Here is a 27,224-nt window from a genome sequence, read left to right as displayed (position 1 = left end):
CCACCCAAAGCACCCCCCAACCCAAAAACATTGCCAATGTGCGTGGATAGAGGTGAGTTTGTGCCCTTTTGTTTCGAGACCCATCTCATTTTGGAATTCGCATGGAAGATTTGCGTGACTCTTGTTCTGTTTTCGTGAGCTAGTGTCCCATCTGGTACTTTGCTTCCTTTTCCATTTTCTCTGCCTGCGATGTCTGTCACACCTGCCCGTGCTCCCCCGTGGTCTGCTGAGTGATGAGAACACATCTAACTAATCAATTAGAGGCCTCCATGGGAGCAGCGCACAAATCTGTCCGTGCTCCCTCAGGATCCAGGAAGATGCTCTCTGCTGGGAGAGGCCACTCTTTGCAGGAAGGACCCCTCCATCCGTTCAGCAGGATGTAAGACACTGGGGCTGTCTCTGCTGGAGCTGAAAAAGCTCTAAGAGGCAGGCTCAAGGGGCGGTATGGCCTACTCCTGCTCCTCTATTCCTTACGTCCTTAATCAAAGGCTCTTTAAATTGAAAAGGATTTTGATAGGGTGAATCAGGAGAAGGTATTTCCACACGTTTGAGAGTCAGTGTTGAGTGATGTCAATTTAAAATTGAAAACAAAACACGAAGAGAGGTTAAGAAAAATGTCTTGATGCAGAGTTGTTTGGATGTGGACTGCCTTGCCCTAAGGGAAGTAGATGAGGTAAAAACTGTCACAGCTTTTAAAAGATAATCGGATTAAATATTAAAGTGGAAGGTGGTACAGGGATATGGGGAGAGCAGGGGCACTAGTTCAGGAAGGATGTGGCACAAGGGGCTGAATGACCCTGCTTCTAACTTGTAAACAATTTAGGTTCTGTGTTCAAACGCTTTGTAACAAAATTGTAAACATGTCCTTTGTACTGACTATGCCAATTTTGCTACAACTATTGAACAGAGGAGGTTTTCTGTGGAATTTTCACTTGGATTATTTGAATTATAAAAAAAAACTGAAACTGAATGAATTTGAACGCTTGTTCTACTGAACGCTTTGCATATTAGGCAGGCTAGTAAATGTCTAAATGGCGAGGGGTAGGCGTTCTGCTGAAATGCCTGTCAATCCACAACTTCCCCTCTGTCAAAGCAAATGAGCGGGCTGGCGAGCGCCGAGATTGGGGGTCCAGTGAGCTTTGGTGAATGGGGTACCAATCAAGTGGGTTGCTTTGTTTTGGATGGTGTCGAGTGTCTTGAGTGTTGTTGAAGCAGCACTCAGCCAGGCGAGTGGAGAGTATTCCATCACACTCCTGACTTGTGCCTTGTAGATGACAGACAGGCTTTGGGGATTCAGGAGGTGAGTTACTTGTTGCAGGATTCCCAGCCTCTGATCTGCTCTTGTAGCCACAGAATTTATATGGCTAGCCCAGTTCAGTTTCTGGTCAATGGCATTCCCCAGGATGTTGTTGGTGGGGATTCAGCGATGGTAATACCATTGAATGTCAAGGAGAGGTGGCAAGATTCTCTTTTGCTGGAGATGGGCATTGCCTGGCCCTTATGTGGCGTGAATGTTACTTGCCACTTATCAGTCCAATCCTGAATATTGTCCAGGCCTTACTGCATGTGGGCATAGAGTGTTTCAATATCTGAGGAGTCGCAAATGGTGCTGAATACTGAGCAATCGTCAGTGAACATCCCCACTTCTGACCTTTTATTGGAGGAAAAATCATTGATGAAGCAGTTGAAGATGCTTGGGTCTAGGATATTACCTTAGAAACTCCTGCAGTGATGTCCTGGAACTGGGATGATTGGCCTCCAACAACCACAACCATCTTCCTTTGTGCTATGTATGACTCCAACCAGTGGAGAGTTTTCCCCCTGATTTCCATTGACTTCAATTTTGCTAGGGCTCCTTGATGCCACACCTGGTCAAATGCTGCCTTGATATCACTCTCGCTTCTCTTCAATTCAGCTATTTTGTCTGGAGCTGTGTGGCTTGGCAGAACCCAAACTGAGCATCGGTGAGTAGGTTATTGCTGAGTAAGTGCAGCGTGATAGCACTGTCAACAACACTTTCCATCAGTTTGTTTGAGGGTAGACTGGTGGGTCTATAATTGACCAGATTGGATTTTCCCTGCTTTTTATGGATAGGACATACCAGGGCAATTTTCCACATTGCTGCATGGATGCCAGTGTTGTAGCTGTACTGGAACAGCTTGGCCTGGGACGTGGCTAGCACTGGAGCGCAAGTCTTCAGTACTATTGCCGGAATGTTCTCAGAGCCCATAGCCTCAGTCCCTTCGCCCGTTTCTTGATATGAATTGGCTGAATATTGGCATCTGTGATTGTGGGGCCCTCAGAAAGAGGCCGAGTTGGATCATCCGTTCTGCATTTCTGCCTGAAGATGTCCCAAATGCTTCAGCCTTGTTCTTTGCAATGGGCTCCTCCAGCATTAAGGCTGGCGATGTTTTTGGAGCTTCGGCCTCCTCCAGTGACCTGTTTACTTTTCCACTGCCATTCATGACTGGATATGGCAGGACTGCAGAGCTTTGATCTGATCTGTTTTTGTGGGATTGCTCAGCCATGTCTATAGTGCACTGCTTCCATTGTTTAGCATGCATGTAGCCCTGGCTTCACCAGTGGTTGATCCCTCACTTTTGTTTATGCCCAATGCTGCTCCTGGCATGCTGTTCTACACACCTCACTGAACCAGGGTTGATCCCCTGGTTTAATGATATTGATACAAGAGGGAATATGATGCACCATGAGGTTACAGATTGAATTCAATTCTGCTGCTGCTAATGGCCCACTATCTATGTCTGATGGGTGCCCAATTTTTACCTGCTAGATCTGTTCTGTCTCTCTCTTATAGCACAGTGGTAGTACCACAAAGCATGACCATTTGTTCCAATTTAACCATATGGCTCTTCTCATTGTTTAAACCTTATCAAGGGACCACCGGGCCAGGGATGAGAGAGAAGACCCAGAAACGTTTCACATTACAGGATCACTTTGGATGAAGAAAGCACTTCCTCTTGTTTGATCTCATCCTTCACAATAGCCATTCTGTCATTTTTCATTACAACTTCCGGCTGTTTTGAATCCAGTGTCCCAAACCTCAACTACCACTCTTGGCGACCCGTGACCCATCTGTTGATCACTGTCTTGTAAAGAAATACTGCCTTTGTGCTATTTATAATAAGCTTGCTCTTACAACTGTGGACCTACCTCATGTATCAGCTCCCTTGGATTATTTGAATGTATTGTTCAGGGTTCATTTTCGCCAGCTCATGAAGTATCTTCTATGCCTCTGTGGTGCCCTGTTAGACATATCTTGTCAAGGCTGAAGAGGCTTAGTTTATTTATCCAGTCATTGCTGATAGTTCACCCCTCTAACACGAGGGATCAGCCTCATGGCTCAAGCTTGCTAAACTGAAGCTTTGCGATGGAGAATGGAATCTGAGGGATACTTGCTTTTCTTCAGCTCAGGGAGCTAGCTGCATCAACAGTGCGTGTGCAACATTCCCATGTTAGTCTGCTGAAACCGAAGCCATTTGAGCCAGGCATTTGTACCTGGATGAAAAGCTGAAGGAAGCAACACCATTTTATTGCACAGCTCATTCTTCCCTGTTTTGAATCCAGGGATTGGAGAGCAGTTGGAGGCCTGTCCACTGTGGGCCTTGTCTCTCGAAGCTTGAACACGCACTTCCATGCTGAGTCCCATTCCATTTTGCCGTTAATCCAATCCAACTAAAAGTCAAACTGGCCCAAGTTTGGTTAGGGTTGGAGTAGAGCCGGATGCCATGTAGTGATCCTTCTAACCCTTTTGCATCAAAACTGAAAGGATCATAAAGTATCACTTCTGCTTGGAAGCATACAGAAGCTTCTCTGGGTGAACTCCCAGGGATCTTCCTCGTGCAAATTCCCTGCTCCATGGAACTTCCCTGGAAATTCCCTGGAACGGAAACCAAAAGCCATCAAGGCCAGGAACCAAAGATCAATTCACATTTACACTGAGTTAACTGATCATAGCCAGGATAGCAGTACAGAACTACAGTTGCCTCTGGGTTAGGGCAGGGGAAAAGTCAGCCTGGTTTCTTATGAACATACGAATTAGGAGCAGGAATAGGCCACTTGGCCCCCCACACCTGCTCCGCCGTTCAATAACATCATGGCTGATCCAATAGTGACCTCAACTCCACATTCCCACCTACCTCCGATAACCTTTCACCTCCTTGTTCATCAGGAATCTTATCTAGCGCTGCCTTAAAAATATTCAAAGTCTCTGCTTCCACCGCCTTTTGAGGAAGAGAGTTCCAAAGACCCACGGCCCTCTGAGAGAAAAGATTTCTCCTCAACCCCATCTTAAATGAGCGACCCCCTTATTTTTAAACAGGGACCCCTAGTTCTAGATTCTCCCACAAGAGGAAACATTGTCTCCACATCCACCCTGTCAAGACTCCTCAGGATCTTAAAGGTTTCAATCAAGTCGCCTCTTACACTTCTAAACTCCAGTGGATACAAGCCTAACCTGTCCAACCTTTCCTCATAAAACAAGCCACCCACTCCTGGTATTAGTCTAGCTCTCTGAGGTGGAAGTTGCATCAACTTGTATATCTGACAAGCACAGATCATTCTTGGCTATGATGTGCCCTCAGTTTGCCTCTACCCATGGAAAATGGCTGCTTGGGTGAAGCCCACACCTCAGCACGAGTTGACAGATTAAGGAGAGAAATTAGAGGGATTCGGGGGCGGGATGGACAGCCCTCCAAACTGTGTGTGGTCCTCATAATTTGAAGCAGGAACGGACTAGAAGAACGTTTGTCATGGGAATATTGCAAAGCTGAACATGGCTGCTGCAGTCAAAGGGTTAAAGCCTCACTTCTTAAGTTGCTGGTTAAGTTTATTCCTTGAATGAAATAAACACTGCAATAAATCAATGAAGTTTACAGCAGCTGCACTATCACAGCTCAATTCCCATTAATAGCCCCAGTGTGCTGCACACCATGCATAAATTCACTCCTCTGTAGCTGTGAGGGACATGTCCTTAATATCCAGCTCTTTGAAGTTCAGAAATAAAGTGTCGACTCCCACCTTATTCGAGGAAGCCTGTGAAGTTTCCATTTTTTTTCCAGTTGCGACAGCGTCCAGCAGCTGGTCTGCTCTTTAAAACATGCTGCTTTTTGAGGGGAAAGAACTTCATGCCTCCATTCTGCACCCCCCCCACCCCCATCTCCCAACTCCATTTTATTTTCCCACCACTTTCTAAGGGGGAAGCCTTCCATTGTTTGTGATATGTAATGAGATGATAACAGTGTCTTCCTTATCCCCCATTAAAAGTAAAAACAGGTAGCGGTAGATGTGCATCTGTAAAGAGAGAGGACAAGTGATGATATCTCAAGCGTGTATCTTTTACACACACGGGCACACGGGCGCTTTGGGGGGACCCCTTTTGCCAAATACAATTTTTAATTTTTTTTTTTGTTCAGAGGTATTTCCTGCACTTCACTCCCCACCCCCTTCTCCCGTGACCATCCCCACCAACCCCCATTCCAACCACAGCCGCAGACAGCCTGGCTGAGATTAGGAACTCACACTGTGGAGAATCAGAAAGAACAATCCAAAAACAACATTTTAGTAGGAACAGTAATTGGGAGGAGATACGATTCAGAGTTTTAAGCTAGAGAGCTGTGAGCAGTGTTGATGAAAGCAGCTTATCTAGCTTTGACTGGAAAAGGATGCAAGTGTTGCATTGAATTGCCCAGAATCGACAGCACAGCAGTCGGCCATTCAGCCCAGCAGGCTATGCCAGTGTCTATAATCCACGGGAATCTGCAGCTACGCTAGTTAGCTCATTTCACACGGCCACCCCCCACCCCACCCCTCCATCTCTCTCTATTCTTCTCCCTCATGTATGCAAGCAAAAAGATTTAATAAACCTTAAGTAAGGTTTTAGACTGTGAAAATGCTTATCCCTAAAGTCAATGGATATCTGGAATAGGCTCACAGCTATAACAGTTAATGCTGCACAAATGAACCTAGTAATACAGTCCCCACTGTTTATAATAGGCATATCAACATGAATGCAATTTGCCTGCTCAACGTGAAAGCCAGTATAACCAGTAAGCATTTTGGCAGTACTCTCCTACTATATGTACTGTAACCAAGAAGATTTACACTGATGATCCTCCTCCTTCAGGCACCATGCCCTAGGAGGGCATTGGCAACCATGGACTTCCATTGGATTGGGCCTTGTTTATGCTTGGCAAAGTACTGCAGTGGTTACCATTGCCTTCTGCAGTATGGCTGACCAGGAAACTTCCCACTCTTAATTCCTGCCATCAGGTATAGTGGAAGGTATTTAACAGGTGGATTATCAATCTTTTTGGCCACATTATGAATACACCTTCCCTGGCCATCAAGTCCTGAACTCAGACCTTCCAGCCCAGTGGCAGAGATGCTACCCCTGCACCACAAGACCTCCTTCACCAGCATGATAGCTGCTGTAAGTCCTTATAACTGAATAGTGCTTTCATTAATCATCCTAAGACTGTCAATGTAGGATTCCTCGACCAATAAATATAAGTAAGCTACAAGCGATTATGTAGCAACTAAAGGTATAGCCTCTCCTGCGGCCTGTCAGGGGCCACATGATGTTCTGGGAGGTTCTAACCAATGAGCAATAAACGCAGACAATCCAAGGGTGGGGCTTCCTGACGAGAGTCCTGATTGAGCATGTAGCACCTGAAAATCTCTCTGTAATAAAGTTATCTGTTTCTTGTTGAAACCTGTCCTGTCCATCAAGTCGTTACATTTGGCTGCGAGGGTAAAATAGCTCTGACACTGCATCTCACCTTGTTAACGTGAGTACATCGAATCTTAAGGAAACGAAAAGACTACTCACCAATCATGCCACTCTCGGCAGAATCGATCCTTATGATGCGACTATGGAAGGCTGGATCCAGTATGTAGAGCGCCTTGGCTTTTATTTCATAGAGATCGAAATTACTGTTGAGGAAAGGCTGAAAGCCATCCTTTTGTGTGTATGTGGCAGTGAGACATACAATCTCATTCACAACCTGACGGCCCTGAGCGTGCCCAATTCTAAGTCCTATAATGAATTGGTGGACCTTGTGAAAACGCACTTCCAGCCAAAGCCATCCGTAATAATGCAGAGGTTTAAGTTTAATTCCAGAGTTAGGGCCCCGGGAGAGCCCATTGCAACCTATGTAGTGAACCTTAAGCAGTTGGCAGAACACTGCGACTTTGGGGCCACATTAAATGAGATGCTGCGGGACTGATTAGTCTGTGGAGTTCAGGACATCACCATTCAGCCCCGCTAACTCGCCAAGGACGACATCGACTTTAAGCGCGCCCCAGAAATCTCCTTCGCCATGGAAAGCGCTGCAAGAGACTCGCAGGCTTTGCACCACATACAACATGGCGCTGTTCTTCATGTGGGGCAGGAACCTACCACCGACCATGGTGCGAAAATCTGACCCACAGCATCGAAGAAGGAGGCAATGTCCGCTGTTAGAAACATGAAAAGGCCGAGTAGAAACACTTCAGCAGCGACTCCAAGGTTAATTTGTTATAGAGGTGAAGGTGACCACGGACTGGACACTTGTGAATTGAAGGAGGCAGAATGTCATTACTGCCATAAGAAAGGTCACATAGTGAGGCAATGCAGGGCAAAGTCGAAACAGCCCGTAAAGCAGCAAACCAACATGATTGAATTAAAAAATACAGCAGAGCCTAAAGCTGCCGACGCTGACATTTATTCCCTGTATAATGTAACCACTGTAAAAACTGAACCCATCACTGTCACAATCCAAGCTAATGAGAAGCCACTAATACTGGAGGTGGATATGGGAGCCTCAACTGCAGTGGTGGGAGAGCACACTTTCAAATACCTTAACAAAGGTAGACAGCCAATAAACCTGGAGCAGACAGCCGATAAATTAAAGACATACACTGGGGAATCTATTCAGGTAAAGGGCATCTCCACAGCACCAGTGCCTTAGAGGCAACTGACAGCCCAACTGCCTGTGATACTAGTGAAAGTAGAAGGACTCAGTCTTGTGGGGCGAGACTGTTTACAGAAGATCAAGCATGACTGGTCTGAGATATACCACTGAAAACAGGAGGAGTTCCTGAACTGCTAAAGAAATATGACAGGGTATTTTGGGATGCATTAGGGAAGTTAAAAGGCTTGCAGGGCAAGATGTATGTGGATCCTCAGGTGACACCACATTTCTTTAGGGCCAGACCTGTGCCTTATACCTTGAAGGAGAAGGATCTGAACTGTGCCGGTTAGAAAAACTGGGCATCATCCAACCTGTCCAATTCTTGGAATGAGCAGTACCCATCGTTCCAGTGGTTAAGCCCGACCAAACCAGACGCATTTGTCGGGACTATAAATTGATTGTGAATAAGGCAGCAAATCTAGACAAGTACCCCATTCCAAAGATAGACGACTAATATGCAAAGCTGGCTGGAGGCAAGTGCTATAGGAAATTGGATATGAGTCACACCTACCAACAATTAGAACTGGAAAGCTGGTGGAGAGAATACGTGACTATAAACACACACACAAGGATATTTATCAGTACACTCACCTACCCTATGGAGTATCGTCTGCATGCGCTATCTTCCAGAGAACTATGGAGAATCTTTCTCAAGGACTTCCCCGAGTGGTAGTTTACCTAGATGATGTTCTGATGACAGGGTCAACTGAGACCGAACGCTTGGCCAACCTGAAGGAGATGCTAAGAAGTTTCATGGAAGCCGGCGTATGATTAAAGAAGGAAAAATGCACATTTCAAGCTCCAGAAGTTACTTACCTGGGCCACAGGGTGGATGTCATGGGTTTGTATCCGGTAGGAGAGAAAGTTTAAAAGATGCGCCCTCACCATCCAATGTAACTGAGTTCAAGTCCTTCCTGTGTATGATCAATTACTATAGCCGCTTCTTGCCTAACTTATCAACTGTGTTGCTACCATTATACTTGTTGTTAAAAAAGAATCATCATTGGTTGTGGAATTCACAACAGGAAAAAGCCTTTCTGAAAGTAAAGAAACTGATGCATTCGTCATGTTTATTGGTACACTACGACCTATCAAAAGAGTTGGTATTAACATGTGATGCCTCTCCTAATGGTATAGGAGCTGTGTTATCACATAGAATGGAAGATGAATCAGAAAGGCCCATTGGCTATGTCTCAAGAACCCTCTCCATAGCCGAGAAGGATTATTCCCAGCTAGAAAAGGAAGGTTTATTGGTTGTATTCAGAGTGAAGAAATTCCACCAGTACCTACATGGACAACATTTCACCATTGTGTCAGGCCATATGCCATGAATAGGTTTATTCAGTGAGGATAAGGCCATTCCACCAATCGCCTCAACAAGAATACAATGTTGAGCTCTGATATTATATGCGTATGTGTATAATTTTATGCACCGTTTCGGCTTACACATTGCAAATGCGGATGCACTCAGTTGTCTCCCATTACCAGATAGCATTGTACGTGCTCCTGTTCCACAAGAAGTTGTGTTATTACTGAATTTCCTGGATTCTTTACCTGTGCAAGGCAAATTAGAAATTGGACAAACAGAGATCCAATATTGTTGAAAATCAGAGATTTTGCTTTGCAAGGATGGTCAAATTCTCCTGTATCTGAAGATTTGAGACCGTTCCATGCCAGAAACACAGAGTTAAGCTGTCAAGATCGAATTTTGTTTGGGGATCAAGAGTCGTCATCCCATCACAAGGTAGAGAACCACGCTTGACAGAGCTTCACAGAACGCATCCAGGCATATCAAAAATGAAACTGCTTGCACAAAGCTATGTCTGGCGACCAGGCATTGACAGTGTCATTGAAAACATGGTCAAGCACTGTCTCCATTATCAGCACCAACAGAAATTGCCCGTTTCAGCTCCCCTGCATCCGTGGCAGTTGCCTGGTCGGCCCTGGGTTAGACTACATATTGATTATATAAGACCATTCTTAGATATCACATTTTCATTGATTGTGGATGCACATTCTACATGGATGGATGTATATGAAATCAAATCACCGACATCGAGTGCAACTATCAAGAAGCTGCATTTCTATTAACATGCTTGGCCGACCTGGGCATGTATGGCCAAGCTGTTTCAGTACAACATCGGCATCTACCCGGCTATGTGGAAAATTGTTCAGGTATGTCCTGTACACAAAAAGCAGGACAAATCCAACCCGGCCAATTGCCGCCCCATCAGTCTACTCTCGATCAGTAAAGTAATGGAAGGGGTCATCAACAGTGCTATTAAGTGGCACTTGCTTAGCAATAACCTGCTCATCGATGCCCGGTTTGGGTTCCACCAGGGCCACTCAGCTCCTGACCTCATTACAGTCTTGGTTCAAATATGCACAAAGGAGCTGAACTCCCGAAGCGAGGTGAGAGTGACTGTCCTTGACATCAAGACCGCATTTGACCGAGTGTGGCATCAGGGAGCCCTCGCAAAACTGGAGCCAATGGGAATCAGGGGGAAAAGTCTCCACCGGTTGGAGTCATATCTAGCTCAAAGGAAGATGGTTGTGATTGTTGGAGGTCAGTCGTCTCAGCTCCAGGACATCACTGCAGGAGTTCCTCAGGGTAGTGTCCTCGGCCCAACCATCTTCAGCTGTTTCATCAATGACCTTCCTTCCATCATAAGATCAGAAGTGGGGATGTTCGCTGATGATTGCACAATGTTCAGCACCATTCGCGACTCCTCAGATACTGAAGCAGTCCATGTCCAAATGCAGCAAGACCTGGACAATATCCAGGCTTGGGCTGACAAGTGGCAAGTAACATTCGTGCCACACAAGTGCCAGACAATGAGAGAATCTAAGCATCACCCCATGACGTTCAATGACATTACCATCATTGAATCCCCCACTATCAACATCCTGGGTGTTTCCATTGACCAGAAACTGAACTGGACTAGCCATATAAATACTGTGGCTATAAGAGCAGGTCAGAGGCTAGGAATCCTGTGACAAGTAACTCACTTCCTCACTTCCCAAAGCCTGTCCACCATCTACAACGCACAAGTCAGGAATGTGATGGAGTAATCCCCACTTGCCTGGATGAGTGCAGCTCCCACAACACACCTGAAACCATTGTCTCAGAGACTGGTCCATTATCTTTCCAAGTACAACTGGAAGGTAGAATCTTTCGTAAGCACGTGGATCATATTCATGTTAGTGGGACAGTCCAACAACCAGCTATTCCACCTGTGATTAACATTGAACCGTCAATTTCTGAGGTGACAGATCAACCTAGAATAGGCATGCTCGATGGCTCTGTAGAGTTGCTAAGCCCTAAACTGCCACTTTCTAATGATGTGTCTCATGCTGCAGTTCCAGATCCCGTAGACCCTGTTGAGGAACCTCAAGTGGTAAAGCTATGCCGCTCTAGCCATATAAGGAGACCACCTCAGAGACTTGATCTTTAATCACCCAATGATTGTAAAAAAACTGAAAGGGGAGGAAATGTAGTAACTGAAGGTATAGCCTCTCCTGTTGTCTATCGGGGTCACGTGATGGTCAGGGAGGCTCTGACCAATAAGCTCTAAGCGTGGGCAATCTGGGGGGTGGGGCTTCCTGACGAGAGTCTTGATCGAGCATGTAGCACCTGAAAAGCTCTCTGTAATACAGTTTATCTGTTTCTTGTTGAAACTTGTCTGGTGTGTCAAGTCATTACAGATTGTTTTAAAAACATTACATTGAATTAGATTATTTTGGCCAGCATAATTTAGTTCACCTTCTGTTCTGATGATAACATCTTTGTTATGTTTCTTAAGAGTATCTCGTTCATTACAGCCGCAGTACACACAGAGCAACAAAACATTTGGAAGCAACAAGAAATTGGGATAGTGGAATGACATTTAAAGTCAGCTGCCAAAGCTTTCTACTTTAACTGAAAAGCCGCAGTTAAATGCTCAACAATTTTTGATTTTCTTGGAGGGTTGAATAAAAAAAAATACATTTAGACAAGGTAAAAAACTGATAAAAAGACCTGTTTGTGATTAAAGCTGAAGCACCCTAGGTTTTCTCATAAGCTCAGCATGTGAGATTCGAAGATTCCTGATGAGTGAGAACAATTGTTGCTTCACGAAAGAAATGGAGCGCTTAGGGGACTCTCACTGGCAGCTCGGAAATTGGCTTTAGTACAAATAGATAAGTAGTAGTTGCTTTTTGGAAGTGCCTGCCTGTTTTAAACTTGTATGTTTTAAATGATGGGTGACTGTGGTCAGGATTTTCCGGCCCTGTCGTGGGCGGGACCCGCTGCGGGCGAGGCAGCGCCCCAGCCGGAAGCCCATTGACTTGCGGTGGGACCGGAAGATCACGGCAGCGGGCGGGTGCGGAAAATCCTGCCGCATATATGGAATCCACATTATAGGAAGGATGTGATTGCACTAGAGAGAGCGCAGAGGAGATTTACCAGGATGTTGCCTGAGCTGGAGAGTTTTAGTTATTTTCCCTGGAGCAGAGGAGATTGAGGGGGTACATGATTGAGGTGTATAAAATTATGAGGGGCATAGATAGGGTAGACAGGAAGGAACTTTTCCCCTTGGTGGAGGGATCAATAACCCGGGGGGGGGCATAGATTTAAGGTTGGGGGCAGGAGGTTTAGAGGGGATGTGAGGAAGAATTTTTTCACCAAGAGGGTGGTGGGAATCTGGAACTCACTGCCTGAAAGGGTGGTAGAGGCAGAAACCCTCATAGCATTTAAAAAGTATTTGGATGTGCACTTACGATACCATGGCATACAAGGCTATGGGCCGAGTGCTGGAAAATGGGATGAGAATAGTTAGGTACTTGTTTGACTGGCGCAGACTTGATGGGCCGATGGGCCTTTTTCTGTGCTGTAGACCCCTCTGACTCCAAATGTACAAAAAGAGAGACTTGCATTTATGTGACATCTTTCACAATTGTAGGGCAACTTTTTTGTTTTGCCAAGTTTTATTGATGGTTGTCCTGCCATTGACAGCAGTGCAATATGAACGTATACTTGGCTGATGTTGGAGCCAATGGGCTGACTAGGTTAAGTCTATTTGTCATTTTCCTAATGTTGCTGAGTCGTCTACCTGACAGTTCCTGCAAACAACTTCCATGCATCAGTATTGCAACCTGCTTCCTAAAGTGGATCATGGATTGTATAAACCCTGGATCGGCAGCATATAAACCCTATTTGATAATAAAAAAGGGCTAGATGAACACCTGGTTCGTAACAAGGCTGTAGATTACATGGATAAGTACAGTTGGAGCTCATCAAATGCTAGGTGGAACCCAAAAGCCCCTAACCTGCTGGGTTTATGGAAGGGCCATACCAAGGACTAAAACTGTTGCAGGATATATGCTGGCGAATACTGTACTCTGGAATTTTAATTGATTTACCTTTGGAGAGGAGATGGCAAGAAAAAACTTTCCTCAGGAAGTTTAATGAGTTGGTTAAACTCCAAGATAAGGGAGGATTCTTTATGTAGTATAGAAAGGATGGGATTGATGGGGCAGAGATTGTATTCGGCGTGAGAAAATGGGAGTTCTCAACCATGGAAAGAAATGGACAGTCCACTGTAATGGCGGAATCCTCTCTCCCGTTGACTCTCCTGGGTCTAACGGCACTAAAAATAAACTATGGATCCCTCTGGAGAGCAGGCACGTGCAGGGAACTACCACAAATAATGAGAGTGGCTGAGGCAGGGAAAACATACTTCAGAGAATTTCATCTGAACAGGAAGGAGTAGTGGCATTTTATTTCCACAGGCATTTTCAAATGACATAGTGAATGCTCTGTGTTGAATTAGAAGGCCTGATGGTATTTGAATTACAAGCGTATGTACTTAGTGGGGCCTACCAGCATGATACCTTGAGAAAGCCTCTAATACCTTCCTTCATTTTATGATGCCATTTCGATATGACTAGACTGAGTGGTGCCTTGTGTTGCCAGAATCTGGAAGCAGAATTTTTTTGATTTTTCAAATGCTGAATGCCCAATGATAAGCATGCTTGAGATAAGCAGCCCCACTAGGATATTTTAGCTTTTATAGTAGGAAACAGTTCTTTCCATAGTTGAGGGGAGTTGCAGACCTCACACTGAAATGGTTTCTAGACTTCAGAGAACTGGGAAAAAAACAAATTCCAGTGATTGATGAACAAAAGATGTCACAAATAGATGGTTTATCCCTTGGCTGCAATTCAACGCTGATGAAATACTTTCATCCTTTGTCCCCCTATTCTCTCTTGGTAAATGCAGTGCGCAGTGTGAAATTGAGTCACAGATTGGACCTATCCTGGGTCTATGCTAAATTGGTTGATCTCAGCCAACACTGTTGGCCACAGCATCCCATTGCTCGTGGAGGGAGGGGGTGAGGAGAGGAGCATTAAACCAGGCCTTCCACTCCTGCCTACTATCTAGTGACTACCGACAAAAGAAAAATTTAATAATACTTGCGCCTGAACTTTCAGGATGGCAGGGGCTTGGTGTTGATTGGCATAAGGCAGGACTTCCACCCCTTACTCAGGAGGAAGTTCCACCTTGGAGAGCTGCCGGCCAATCAGATCGGCTGGCAGCTGTCCAGTCCCTCCAGGCACAGTGCTGCAGTGGCCGGAAGAGGCACTGCGTGGAGCTGCCTAGCACTAACGGCAGTTAAGTGGCAAGGGTCCCAGGTAAGGAAAGGTCTGGGGTGTCGCGAGTGAGGCGATCAGAGGATAGGCTGAGAGGGGAGAGAGGTCCGGAGGTCACCAGGCCTTAAGGCATGGGTGCCCCCCAAGGGGGCTTCTGATACAGGCAACCCCCACCATCCTGCCCGAGATCGAACTTAATTTATTTTCACTTGCCCCCCCTGAGCTGTCATTTGCCTGCCAGCCTAAAAATTGAGGCTGGGTAGGAAGGGGTGCTTAAGTGGCCATTTAAAGGCCTTAACTGGGGCAAGAGCAGGCTTCCCATCCAAAGCTTTACCCACCCCAGTGTAAAATTGTGACCAGGTAACCTGGAGGGAATCCCATCCATGTAGTTTCATGCCTCCACCACCTACTCCCCCACCACCACTGCCGCCGCCGCCTCAGAACCCACTGTGTGTGGGGGTGGGGGGTGGGGGAGGGTGGGTGGTGGTGGGGGGGGGGGGGGGGGGGGGGGGGGGTGGAGTTTGGTGGCCGGGGGTGGGGGGCGCATAAAATTCTGGCCTTGGAGCATTTCTCAATGCCATGCCAAAACATTTCGCAAAATTAATTGCTTTGAAGTGTTTTTACATAGACAAATGTGTATTTGTGTAAACATTGGATGAAGGCATGATTGGACTTCCTCGATGACACTTCTTGTCAAGGCACACATGTTAAGCATGGCAAGGCACCAGAGGGCTATTGGTTGCCATGGGGTCAGAAACCAGCATAAGCCTAAAAGGGGAGAAAATTTGGGGAGAGGACAAGAATAACATGCTCGGAAAGGCATTAGGGCACCAATTTGATCCATGGACTAGTAGAGTTAAAGTTCACAATCTCCATTCCTGCCCTCTGCCAACCATGCCAAACTCTGAAATCTAAACATTGGCTCTATGTGGAATAATTGAACATGGGGCCCAGTGTTTCCTCACAGGGAGGAGAGAGAAGATGGATTGGAGAGTCATCCCGTACCCATATCGAGTATCTCCTGGCATCCAGTATCAAAGCACTATTCAGGATACCATCCAACAGGCTACTCATTTAGCTTTTCCACCCTGCATGACACGTGTTATGAGGGAGACAGTGGGCAATATTTAAAGATGGTGTGTTACTGTTAAAACCCGTAATCTTGTAACACTTTGGTGACAAATCAACCACATTTAACTCAACAGTCTACCAAACCAAATCAAGGTGTATATAGGTGTGAACAATTTGGGGTAGGGGAGAGAAGGGATGTAAATATTTATCTTCTGCAGCCTGTATTCTCTGAAAAGTGCTCTGGCTATTGTGCCCAGTAAAATATTACTGAGTGTGCTATGCATTGTATTGGAGAAAACAATATCGCTTGTGTGCTTACTGTAGTTTTTGTTAGTTTGAAATGTTCTTTGTAATTAAGAATCTTGCACTTGATTTTGCAGGCTAAGCGGGCAGTCCAGAGAGGAGCAACAGCTGTCATCTTTGATGTATCTGAAAACCCAGATGCCATTGACCAGGTATGGAGTAGATTCTCAGCGTAGACCTGTACGGTGTTTGCTAGGCCATTTTAGAGCTAAGGAGCAAAGCAGCGAATGGTGCCAATTGCTCTGGTCACTATGGACTTTGTGCGATATTGTGAAACGGATACAAGTGAATCAGCAGCACATTCTACAGCTCTGCCTATTTTCATTCCTATTGAAGTGAAAAGCTACCCTAATATGGAAAGGTAATATGATTTTACAAGAAATACCAGAGGACTAGTGTTTTTGATAGAATCATAGAAAATTACAGTGCAGAAAAGATTCCATTTGGCACATTGGGCTCTTACCTCTGCTAGTTCTGAAACTGTCAACTCTAATACCATTACCTATATCACTTATCTACTGCCTTTTCATATATTTCTCCAATTATCTTTTAAATTATGTTGTAGGGCAGAATCATCCCAGATTTGCAGTAAAGGGCGGAGAAAAAGGACGTTTTACCCGCCGGCCGCAATAGTGGGTTTTCGCGCTGTATCGTCCCATTCCCAGTGAGTCCCATCTCATTAATAATGCATTCCTAGGAACCATGTCGGATTGCTGGTGGGGCAGCCTTTGATTCACCTGCTCCGCTGTCGCTTCAAGCCATCAGTAACCTGGGCACCATATTTAAAGCCAGCACTCTCTGAGGGATCAGAAGCTGCTGCAAAGTCATGGCTGCCAAAGGGAGGAAACATGCTGCCCCCAAATTTAGCAGTGCCTCCCTTGGGCACCTACTGGATGCAGTGGTTGCCCGTTGTGAAGCCCTCTACCCCCGCTCTGGGCGAAGACCAGTAAGCATGGTGACAAATCCAGCATGGGAGGCGGTGGTCAGTGCCAATACCCTGCAAAAGGGGATAGCCACCCAGTGCTGAAAGAGGATGAATGATCTCCTCCGTTCCGCCAGGGTAAGTCACTCTTCTCATCACTCTCAACTCACACTCACAAACTCATCACACATCCACAGGGAGCTCATTCACTGCCAGTGCAAGGGACATCACTATTCACTCTCTCACACACACCCTCAGCTGCTCTGTGGATCATGTCCTCATCCCGTCCATGGCCCCACTCACCACCCACACATGCCAGGTATCCTCATCTGGCCTGTCCGGCATCCTGCTTACACTCCCTCCATCTGTCTTCATGCAGGACAAGCTGGCACACAACAAAAGGTAGAGGTCGCAGACTGGTGGAGGAATGCCTGAGATCAAGGTCCTCATTGACTTTGAAAATAGAGCCATCCAGCTGACTGGTGACGATCTGGACTGTTCCAGTGCTGACAGTGAGGTCAGTGGTGCTCAATCAAGTGAGAATCCAGCACTGCAACATCCATCAGACAACCATGCTGTGAGTCACTTCTCCTGTTCCACAGTCCCTTGCCATGCACTAATGATCTCTCCTTGCTTTCGCAGGCACACCTGGGAAGTAGCCAAGGGGGTCCACGAGCCAGGTCCTCAACTGAAGTCCCTAAGACACCTCAGAAGAAGACTTTGATGACACCCTTGTTGAAGGCCTATCACAGTGCTCACCCACACCCTCCACCAGCGCAGAGAGACACGTGTCGGTGGGATCTAGCTTTAGAGTAGCCTCAGGATCACAATTTGGTGAGCACAGCATACAATCTGTACCTCAGCAGGCAGCGGCAGGGATCTCCCAGATTACCGGCATTCGGAGGACCGCTGGAGGCCATAAATCTACTGAGTCCGAGTCAGATGAGGAGTCTCTAGACTTGGTCATACCTCAGTTGCTGGAGCTGCAAAGGCAAGCTCGGGATCATCAGGAAGGGATGTCCGCTGCACTCCTCAGATTGTAAAGCACGATGGAGGAGTCCATCCGCCTTCAGTCTGAGGTGATAGCGCCGGCATACCAACGCACAGAGGTCAACACTGGTAGGATGGCGGCCGCCATGGAGACCTTGGTCCAGGTCATTAGTTCTGCACTGCTGGATGGGCTGAACTTCATCGCTGATGCCATAGTTAGCCTCCAACACTGTCAATGTGAAAGGGGCTAGGGACCGTTCGATCTCACTCCAGCTTCTCCGCTCCTCAAGGAGACAGCAAGGGGCCCTCAAGCACCATAGGGAGGAGGATCAGCAGGCGTACACCCCAGGGCCATCCACCCAGGGGATTCCAGGAGTGTTTGACCCATCCGAATGCCCTCTTCTGTGACCCCAGCAGCTCCAGCTTCACAGGATGAGGAGGGTGCCATTGTCATACAGCAGGACCCCGAAAGCAGGCCGAGGCCCTCCAGGTCTCAGGCCTCCAGAGGACGCCCACGAAGATCATCGCAGACAGGGCATAGCAGTGATCAGACCTGGTGTCAGGGGAGCACCACGATATAGCGGCAGGGTTAGGAAGGTTAAGAAGATGTAATTGCACAGCCTGGGCACGGCGTTAATCACTTGTACTTAATATGCACAATTGTGAATAAACTCCCAAGAATGTCTCCTCGCCTGTGGCTCCTTGTTCTGATGAGCAGTGTTCGTGTCACTTGGATGTGAGACCTTGGTACCTGCACAGGATAACGGCAGGTGTCTCAGTCCAGGGCCTCTTTGTGCAGTGTGTAACCTTCAGACCAAAGTGATGGTCTGGCTTCACACTCCCTGGACACATTCGTGATGCCTGCACCTCGATGGAGCTTGTCATTGCTGCCAGAATGTTGTGGGCAGGTGTCACAGAGTTCCGCTATTCAGTCTGAGCACTCTCAGCATTTTTAAGGTGGGGTTGGCCCCCATCTCTTCAGCATCTGTGACCAGTGACGTTGTGCTCCTGAAGGGCTCAGGTGCTGAAGACGGACAAAGGATCAGGCGCATTTAAAGTTTCATGGTTGCACCTCCATGATATGACCCTGATCCCAAAGCGCAAGTGAGCTACCCTCAGCCAGACAGGAGTCAGATGTTCACAGATGCAATGTGAAGACCTATGGAGCGTCCTCACTGCATGTCATCATCATTCTCCTGGAATCGAGCGACCATTAGGGCCTCCACTGCGTCTCCATGACATGAGCCTGAGCACTGAGGATATGTGTGCTGCCATCAGCCACACAGGAGTCAAATGTTCACAGAAGTAAGGTGAGGATGTCAGGATTGTCCTCACTGCATCTCATCAGCATCCTCCAAGAATCTTGTGGCCATGAGGGCCTCTTGAGTGTGCCTGCCTTGTCCGGCCAGTGCAATGGCCTCATCACCGGATTGCTCACCTTCGAGGACCTCAGCATCCCCTTCGATGTTTCCCTCATTGGAGGCTACGTGCAGCTCCTCCATCTCCTCCTCAGCCAGGTCCTCCCACTGTTGCAGCACCAGGTTATGGAGTGCGCAGCAAGCTACAATAATGTGCGACACCCTCAGTGGACTGTATTGCGGTGCTCCACTGGACCTGTCAAGGCACTGGAATCTCATTTTCAGTATGCCAATCGTTTGCTCCACCAAAGTCTGGGTCGCAGCATGAGCCTCGTTGCTGCAGTCTGAGGCCGCCGCACGGGCGTCATCAGTCACATCGTCTGTGGGTGGCCCTTGACCCCCAGGAGCCAACCCTGCAGCCTCTATGGACCCAGAGAGATGTCAGCGATCTGAGACCTGCTCAGGATGTAAGAGTCGTGGGTGCTTCCTGGGAATCGTGCACAGACTTGTAGGATGCGTTTGTGGTGGTCGAGCACTAGCTGAACATGCAGTGAGTGGAAGACTTTGCGGCTGACTGCTTGTTGCCACGGAAATCTAAGCGTCACGTGAGTGTAGTCAATGGCACCCTGCACCCATGGAAAACCATACCTCACCGCAAATTCCTGGGCTCTTGCTTCCTGGCTTTCCTGATCCAGGGCGAAATGCACAAAGTTCTGTGCCTTCACGAAGATGTTGCCTGTGATGGAGTCCTGAAAGGAGCCACTGGTGTAAAAATTGAGCACCATGGTCACTTTCACGGCCACTGGAGGATGTCCTCCAAGTCCCCGTGGCGCCAAATCCTGCAGCAGATGACATATGACTGACCACTTACCTTGACATGTGCAGTCTTCGGCAACACTGGTTCTCAGTCATCTGCAGGAATGACAGGCACCATCTATAGACCCTGGATCTAGTGAGTGCCTATGAGCGACGGCTCACTGTGGATCTTCAGCTGCATGTGCAGCAGGCCCTGCCATCCACATTTTGAGAGAGTTGCTCCTCCCTTTGCCAAGCCAGGCGCCTCCGACCCTTTCTTCCTCTCTGCTCTCTGTAAGCCATGAGGCATACCGCTAAATCACCAGGCTCCATGACCCTGATGTTCTCCTCCTCCAGGATCAAAGAGAAAAACGCGTGGGTTAGCATATGTGTCCTAAGAACCTCCCTTGGTTAAGCCTGACGGCCCCTTCACACACGCAGGCGAGTGTTGGCCACCACTTGGAACGCCAGTATGTAGCGCGTTCATTGGCTGTCCGAAACCCCATCCACCTCTGCCCCCCTCCACTTGACCGATTGGCTGCAGCTTTGCCCATTGGACTGCATGCTGTGCTCTCAGCTCAGGCGCAGGCATTCCCCTAACCTGCACTGTAAGGCTGTGCTGTTAGTTTGAGCCATGAGGGATACTGGTCCAAACCTTAATAAAGACATTGCAAGGGGCTGTGAGCGTCTCCACCAGTGACTGCGCCATGGCCACTTTTCACAAGGGGATTCTACAACTTGTCCAGTCGGCCATTTACTCTGCTGCCTCCCTAAAATGCACTTTAGTTTGCTGCCTGCGCCCGAGGGGTGAAAAGCTCTGGAGCGTTTAGTGACACTTTCATGCTTTTGCGCTGCTTGAATGGGGAGAAAAGCTTCAGAGGCCCGACTCCAAGCATGTCAATGGAGCTGCAACTAAAAGGTCTCAGCTGTGGAAGAATGCTCACTTCTAACAAGCTTTTTCGAGCATGCGGTCACTTCCTTCATCCCCCCTGCCCCCTCGCTGGCATGTGCTTGACTTTTTCCTTCAGCCTGTGCTGACTTGCTCCCCACCCTCCAGTCTGCCCTTGGCCCTGCAACCGTACTGAAAGCCAGCCGGGAAGAAGTGACTTGCTGCGGGCAGTAGATTCGGTGTGGTAGGGGGTGGGGGGGATGATTCCGACGAGCAGGGCTTATAATTAGATGAAACGTATTGAAATGACGTTCCCAACGTGTGGCGGTGGGAAACGCAGCCCGTCATTGACGGGTGGAGCGGACGATCACAAACTGGTTTCACGACGGTGTACAACTGATTTTTGACCTTCTCGCCATATTATCTCCCTGCCGCCTCCCAACCACCATGACACCTGACAGCAATGGGACCGAAAAATTCCGGCCATAGTCTCTGCCTCAGCGGTCACTCATAGTAAAGAATCCTGTGTTCAAATATTCCACTGTGTGGGAAAAAGACAATCTTGTTTAGAGATAATCCTGGCTTTATACTCTGTTGTAATTGCCAGCCATTGGAAACAATCTTTCACTATTTACCTTTATCACGTCACTACACATAGCAAACAGATGAATTCTTACCCAAAGGAATAGCAGGTGATGTTTAAATGATTGTTCTTTCTGCCTTGTTATTCTGGAGTTTGTGCTTTTGTCCTTTGCACAATATTTGACTTTATCCTGCCAATCTCCCCCATTGCCCCCGTGCCCCCAACCTCTCACCGTTTAAGTCGGGTTGGGTTTCAAGTGTGGAATTGTGAATCTCACTTGGAAGAGGTCATCATGGAGAAACATAGTAAATTGCATTCCTCTTCCCCAAGGAACCTCCCCCAAACTCCTACCACCAACCTGACTTAGAGTACCCAACTCAACAAAGGCTAGGGTTCAAATTGGAGACTTCCTTGGTTTGCATGGCTTAGGAACAACAGGAGGCCCTTTAGACCCTGGAGTCTGTTCTGGTATTTAGTTAGGTCTGTTGAAGGGTCGTGTGGACCCGAAACGTCGACTCTGTTCTTCTCCACCGATGCTGCCGGACCTGCTGAGTTTTTCCAGGTAATTCTGTTTTTGTTTCAGTTAGGTCATGGCTGATCTGTATCTTAACTCCATTTGTTTGCTTTGGTTCCATAACCCTCAATAGCCTTCCCTTACAAAAATCTATCAATCTCTGTTTTACAATCTTGAATTCCCACTCCCACTAACCCCTAATAGCTTTTTGGGGGAAAGCGTTACAGATTTTCACTACACTTTGCGTGAAGAAATGCTTTCTGACATCCCCCCTGAAGAACCTAGCTCTAATTTTAAGGTTATGTCTCCTTGTTCTGATGTCCGCCAACCCCAGAGGAATAGTTTCTATCTATCCTATAAACTCCTTTGATCATCTGAAAAACCTCAACTAGTTTGCCCTTTTGATTGCCCTTTTATATCCAAGGGAATACAAGCCTGGTCAACGCCAGCTGGCCTAGCCAAAGCCTAACCATTTTAGCCCTGATAACTTTCTGGTTAATGCTTCACTGGGAAGTGCTTCACTGATTTAAATCATTCAGAGTAGATTTTTGTTTTTTAAATATTTGGTAATTTTGAGAAGTCTTAGCTTATAAGGAATTGCCTTTATACATCTCGGCCTGTTTAGAAAGTTGAGCGTACTGCTTATTTATCATTCTTGAAGGTCACCAAGCCATGTACCTACAGTACTACTAATTTTTCGCTTCTTTATTGCCAATATCAGTTTTGTTTAAATTAACTCTTCAGAATACATGTTGTCATGGTAGGCACCCATGAGGACAGCATTGTCAATAAGTTCCATGGGGACGCTTCTGATTATTTTACATATTATACATACAAAAAAATGAAAATTTGGAGTCTGTCATGCTACAAGGTATAAAAAGTATTAACAAATGGGGAAAGAAAGTCAGTCATCACTTAGCTGGTTTCTTCTGATCTGAAACTGAGAACTTTGTGGCCTAAAAAAGGATCTGCCGATTCAAGCACATCTGTACCCTAGCAACAACACGCATCGTTCGGTTCGTGGAATAACGCTCTTGAGACTACAAAACACACATCCCCTGACTTACTATGCCATTAGAGACTCTGCAAGTTAAGGCACAGGTTAGCAGCAACCAACTCCTACAATACACATGAGTTTTCGAACTCCACAAGGGAATAACCTTCCTGTCGCCCCACTCCCCCTGCCCTAGAGCGCTACGTAGTGACTGACCCTGTGTTCAAAGAATTTTATTGTTGAGATAAAATTTAAATTGTGCGATCCTTTGGAAATGCAGAGCTTCATTAAAGGATTGTTAAAAATTGCTGGGCTTTATTGAAGGCTCTTTATCCAAAGGAATATTTCATATTCAGACATGTGCTTCACCTCTGGGGTATACTTTCTTCAGTTTTCCAATCATAGTAAAATACTTGAGTATGGGAACAAAGGATTAAGCGTAGGCCATTCAACCCCTCGAGCCTGTTCTGCCTTTCAATATGATTATGGCTGATCTGTATATTACTTCCATTTACTTACCTTTGTTCCATATCCCTGATTGTCCTTTGAGCCCTGGGGACCCACTAAAAGCATCAGTCAGGATAAAGGCACCAGACTTAACAGGATAAACATCAGCAAGCGACTCATGGGTAAGTCGCCTAAAATTCAAATTAACAACAGGACCGATATAAAAGCTGTTTAATGTTCTGTCTAATGTGGCATTTTAGTTCTGATTCTATGACCATGGCCCTTGCCCAGAGGGGATAAATACTAGAAGGAGAAAAAAAGTTGCACAAATTTGGGGAAAGAGCAGGGAGACTGGTCCTAACTGGATTGCTCTTCAACCAAACAGACTTCCTGGGTTGAAAGGCCTCCTTTGGTACAGTACAATTCTATGATTCTGCAAGTATCAAGGCCTCTCATTGCTAAACAGCGATTTTCAGCTGTTGCTATGATTCTACAAACGTTTGGCACTTTTCATGTCCCAAAACTCTAGAGGGAGTGGTGTGGAAGGCACTGAAGGATTTTTTGCTAACTTCAGGGTTTCTCACAAACCAGTTGCTCCCAAATATGAGTGTCCCAATGGCATTGAGCATGACATGGAGAATAGAGGCCACGCCAAGCTGGACAAGCTGCTGGAAGAGTGAGAAGGAAGAGGGGAAGATAGGTGGTCATATCCACAGCCTTCCAAGGGAACAGATCTGTTAGAGTGTATGAGTGCCATGACAGCATGATGGCAGCAGTCTGAGCTCAGCACTTAACTCATTGGGTGGATGCTGTTCATGCTGCAATGGAAGCTGAGACATCAGCCACCAAATACTGCATCACGGTTGGTTCCACAAATTTGCTCATGCAGTTGGCGGAAAGGATCGGCTCTAATCTCTGCGGAAAACCCTTTGCCAAGTTGATGCTAAACTCTCCATGCTCCTAGATATTGGATACAGGCTTTCTGGCAGGCTCCCCAATCCACCAAATATTTCTTTTTGTAAACCCAGCAGCCGCCTTCTGTAGGTGGCCCCATTAAAAGTCCTCAATTGAGTCTTCTGCCACAGAACTCATGTGTGACCTCACCCTCCAATGTGCTGGCATCTGCATTATCCTTGACCCCTTGCCCTGGCTGCAGCTCACTAGTGCCCAATGTCTCACCACATGAAGATTCTACATTTATGCTTTCTTTCCCAGGTACATGCCATGTTAGTTTCTGAGCCGGTGCCTCGAGTATGAACCAAAATGACTGTGTGTCTTCATCATCACTCTCTTCTTTGTGGTCCTCTGCTGCCTGGCTAGGTTGCACTTCTTAGGTATCTGAAAGGTAAAAGGGACAAAGTAGGGTTGTGGTGAGGGGAGGAAAAGAAAGCAAGAGGCTCACATGTACAACTTGTAGGTCAGGTAAGATTGTGAGATTGGGGGAAGCGGGATGTGAGAAGAAGATAAAGTACAAGGATGGGTTTATTTTCAATGGTTTCATACCCGCTGCTGGCCATGGCCTCAATGAGATGCCACATAATAGCTAGCACTGCCTCGTCCTTGGGGGTCAGGACTGATGCACTGATGCCCTTCTCCTGTAAGTCCCTGTTGCATCATCTTGTCCTGGAAGAAAGGGAGAAGTGTGTCAGTGAGTGTAGGGCAATCTGTTGGTTGACGTGGCTGTCATGGTTAAATAGCTGGCAGCTGGACACAAGCTGTGATTCTTCCAGCAGTCTTAAGTGTGTGAGGATGCAGTGGAGTCCTGATTGATAGATTGTTGGTAGGTGAGTAAGGTGTACTATTCCTTAATATCTTCCAGGGTAGATTCACTCCCTGCATGACTCTCTGCACTTGTTCCAGCCATTATGCCATTCCACCTTTAAGATCTGCAGACTACCCTTAAGGAGCTGAGAAGATGTAGGGCCCCCTGCTGATGCATGCAGCCAATGAACAGCGCAGCGTCAATGTTTCAAGCAATATTTGGAATTAGGGTGGCTTAATTGCACATCAGCATTTTCGGGGATGATCCAATTATCTTTCAATTGTCTCTTGTACGTAATCCTGAGTAAGCAGCAGTTGCCTGAGTTAACACAACATCAGCAGTCTGATCCTCATCACACCTGTAGAACAGTAACACTTTACAGCAAGCTGGCTCCGAAACAGTCTACATCTCAGACTAGGGAACTCTCTCCTGACCTAGTTTCCTATTGGTACTAGCTCTAACCTCCTGTCATCATGAATTACTGTAATAGCATTGTGTTAGTGCACCGTGACACCTTTGCACTTCACCAGTACAGAATTGGCTGTGAAATGCTGCAGAACATCCTGAAGCTGTGAAGGACGCTGTATAAATGCAGGGACTTTCTTCCCCTGAACCTTGTGTATAGATGTGTTATCAGACATTGAGTTTCCAGGCATGAGTACAGGATTTCTCAACCAGCTTGCATAGAGACATTGGCAATGTGTTTGTGAGGGCTTCCTGTGTTCGGCATTTTGATCGAGGCTCCAAACATAAGGGCAGATTTTGATAGTGTAAAATGGTAGCTGGTGATTTTTATTTCCACAGACTTCAACAAATTAGGAGCTATGTAAAAGAGACTGCCAACTCACGATCGCCTGTCCTACACGATCTCACAGGGTCAACCTCTGCCCCCATGTTCTTCTTGAAAAAGTGAAGGGATTTTGTAAGCGTCTTCATTGTGTTTCCACACAAAGCAATTTCAAAAGGAATTCCTATCATAAGGTGGCAGTTCCATGAAAAGTTGCAGGCGTCGTCACAAAGTGGCTCAGTTGGCTGGACGCTTGATGTGGATCAGATCGGTGCCAACAGCACAGGGTTAGATTCCTGTTCTAGCTGGGGTGGATTCAGGACCTGCCTCCTTGCTCTATCCAGGGTGGAGGTTGTGGTGCTGTGGGTCGGACCTGCCTTTGGGTAAAGAACTCAAGGAGAATAAAGGGTGAAATTCCTCTCAATGATAAGCAAGAGCATGTCTGTCTGTCCTTGCATTGAATGGGCTCCCAAACAAAACATTCTGAAAAATCACACTGATTGCCACAACTGCTCTAGCAGCTCATGAGAGCAGAGAAATTGGTTAACTGAGGAACTGACCCAACATCATCATGTTGGACCAATGTTTCCAGCTCCTGACTAAATCACTTCCAAACTTTTTGCCCCCGAATTGTCTCTGCTCTTCTCCTAAAACAAACTCATGCTGGGGTACAGTTTGCCAGGTGCTGGCCCATGCTCGGTAGCTCGCTCAAGAGGCTTTCTTTGACCCCGACCCTGAGCAACGTGGCATCCTATCCGAGCATTTGAGGTGGCATCACTGGCCTATTGGACAGTGAGAAAGAAGTGAGAAATAGGGAGGGCCATCCTGGCTGAGCTTTCCCGCCTCCATCCATGGCACTAGGACCAACAGCCAGCCACCAAGCCCAGCACAGAGCAGGGATCGAGGCCAGAGATCTTTCCTGGTCCCTATTTTTAGCCATCAGAAGAACATCACATATGAAGGTTCTTGACTGAGCTGTAGGAGTTGGCTTTTACATAAACGTACGCCCCAGAGAGCAAACATCGATTGCATTTGCAAACGTTTCCCTTTTGTGTTTCTTAAGATATGAAATAGGAATGTGCAGCACTGAAAAAAAAGGCTAGAGCTGTCCACCCCGCCAATCACAAAAGATAAAAAAAAGACCAAACACTACGCTTGTCTCTCAGACCCCCTCGATCTCGGTCCTGGAATGTACAGGGCTGCGAGAAA

At 46.8% G+C, this 27,224-nt stretch overlaps 1 protein-coding gene across 2 annotated transcripts in view; it reads left to right on the top strand.

Moving 5' to 3' along the window:
- The window catches only part of znrf3 (zinc and ring finger 3), a 262,802-nt gene that overhangs the window by 177,851 nt on the left and 57,727 nt on the right, over positions 1 to 27,224 (top strand). For both annotated transcript variants that reach the window (XM_078554010.1, XM_078554011.1), the window contains exon 3: positions 16,052 to 16,126. In XM_078554010.1, coding sequence (XP_078410136.1) covers positions 16,052 to 16,126 — 75 coding nt within the window. The remainder of the gene's footprint in view (positions 1 to 16,051; positions 16,127 to 27,224) is intronic.

Source organism: Cetorhinus maximus, chromosome 12 (assembly GCF_964194155.1).
Source record: "Cetorhinus maximus chromosome 12, sCetMax3.hap1.1, whole genome shotgun sequence".
NCBI lineage: Eukaryota > Metazoa > Chordata > Chondrichthyes > Lamniformes > Cetorhinidae > Cetorhinus > Cetorhinus maximus.
The sequence above is the reverse complement of the archived record's forward strand: the minus strand, read 5'-3'. Positions and strand labels throughout refer to the sequence as shown.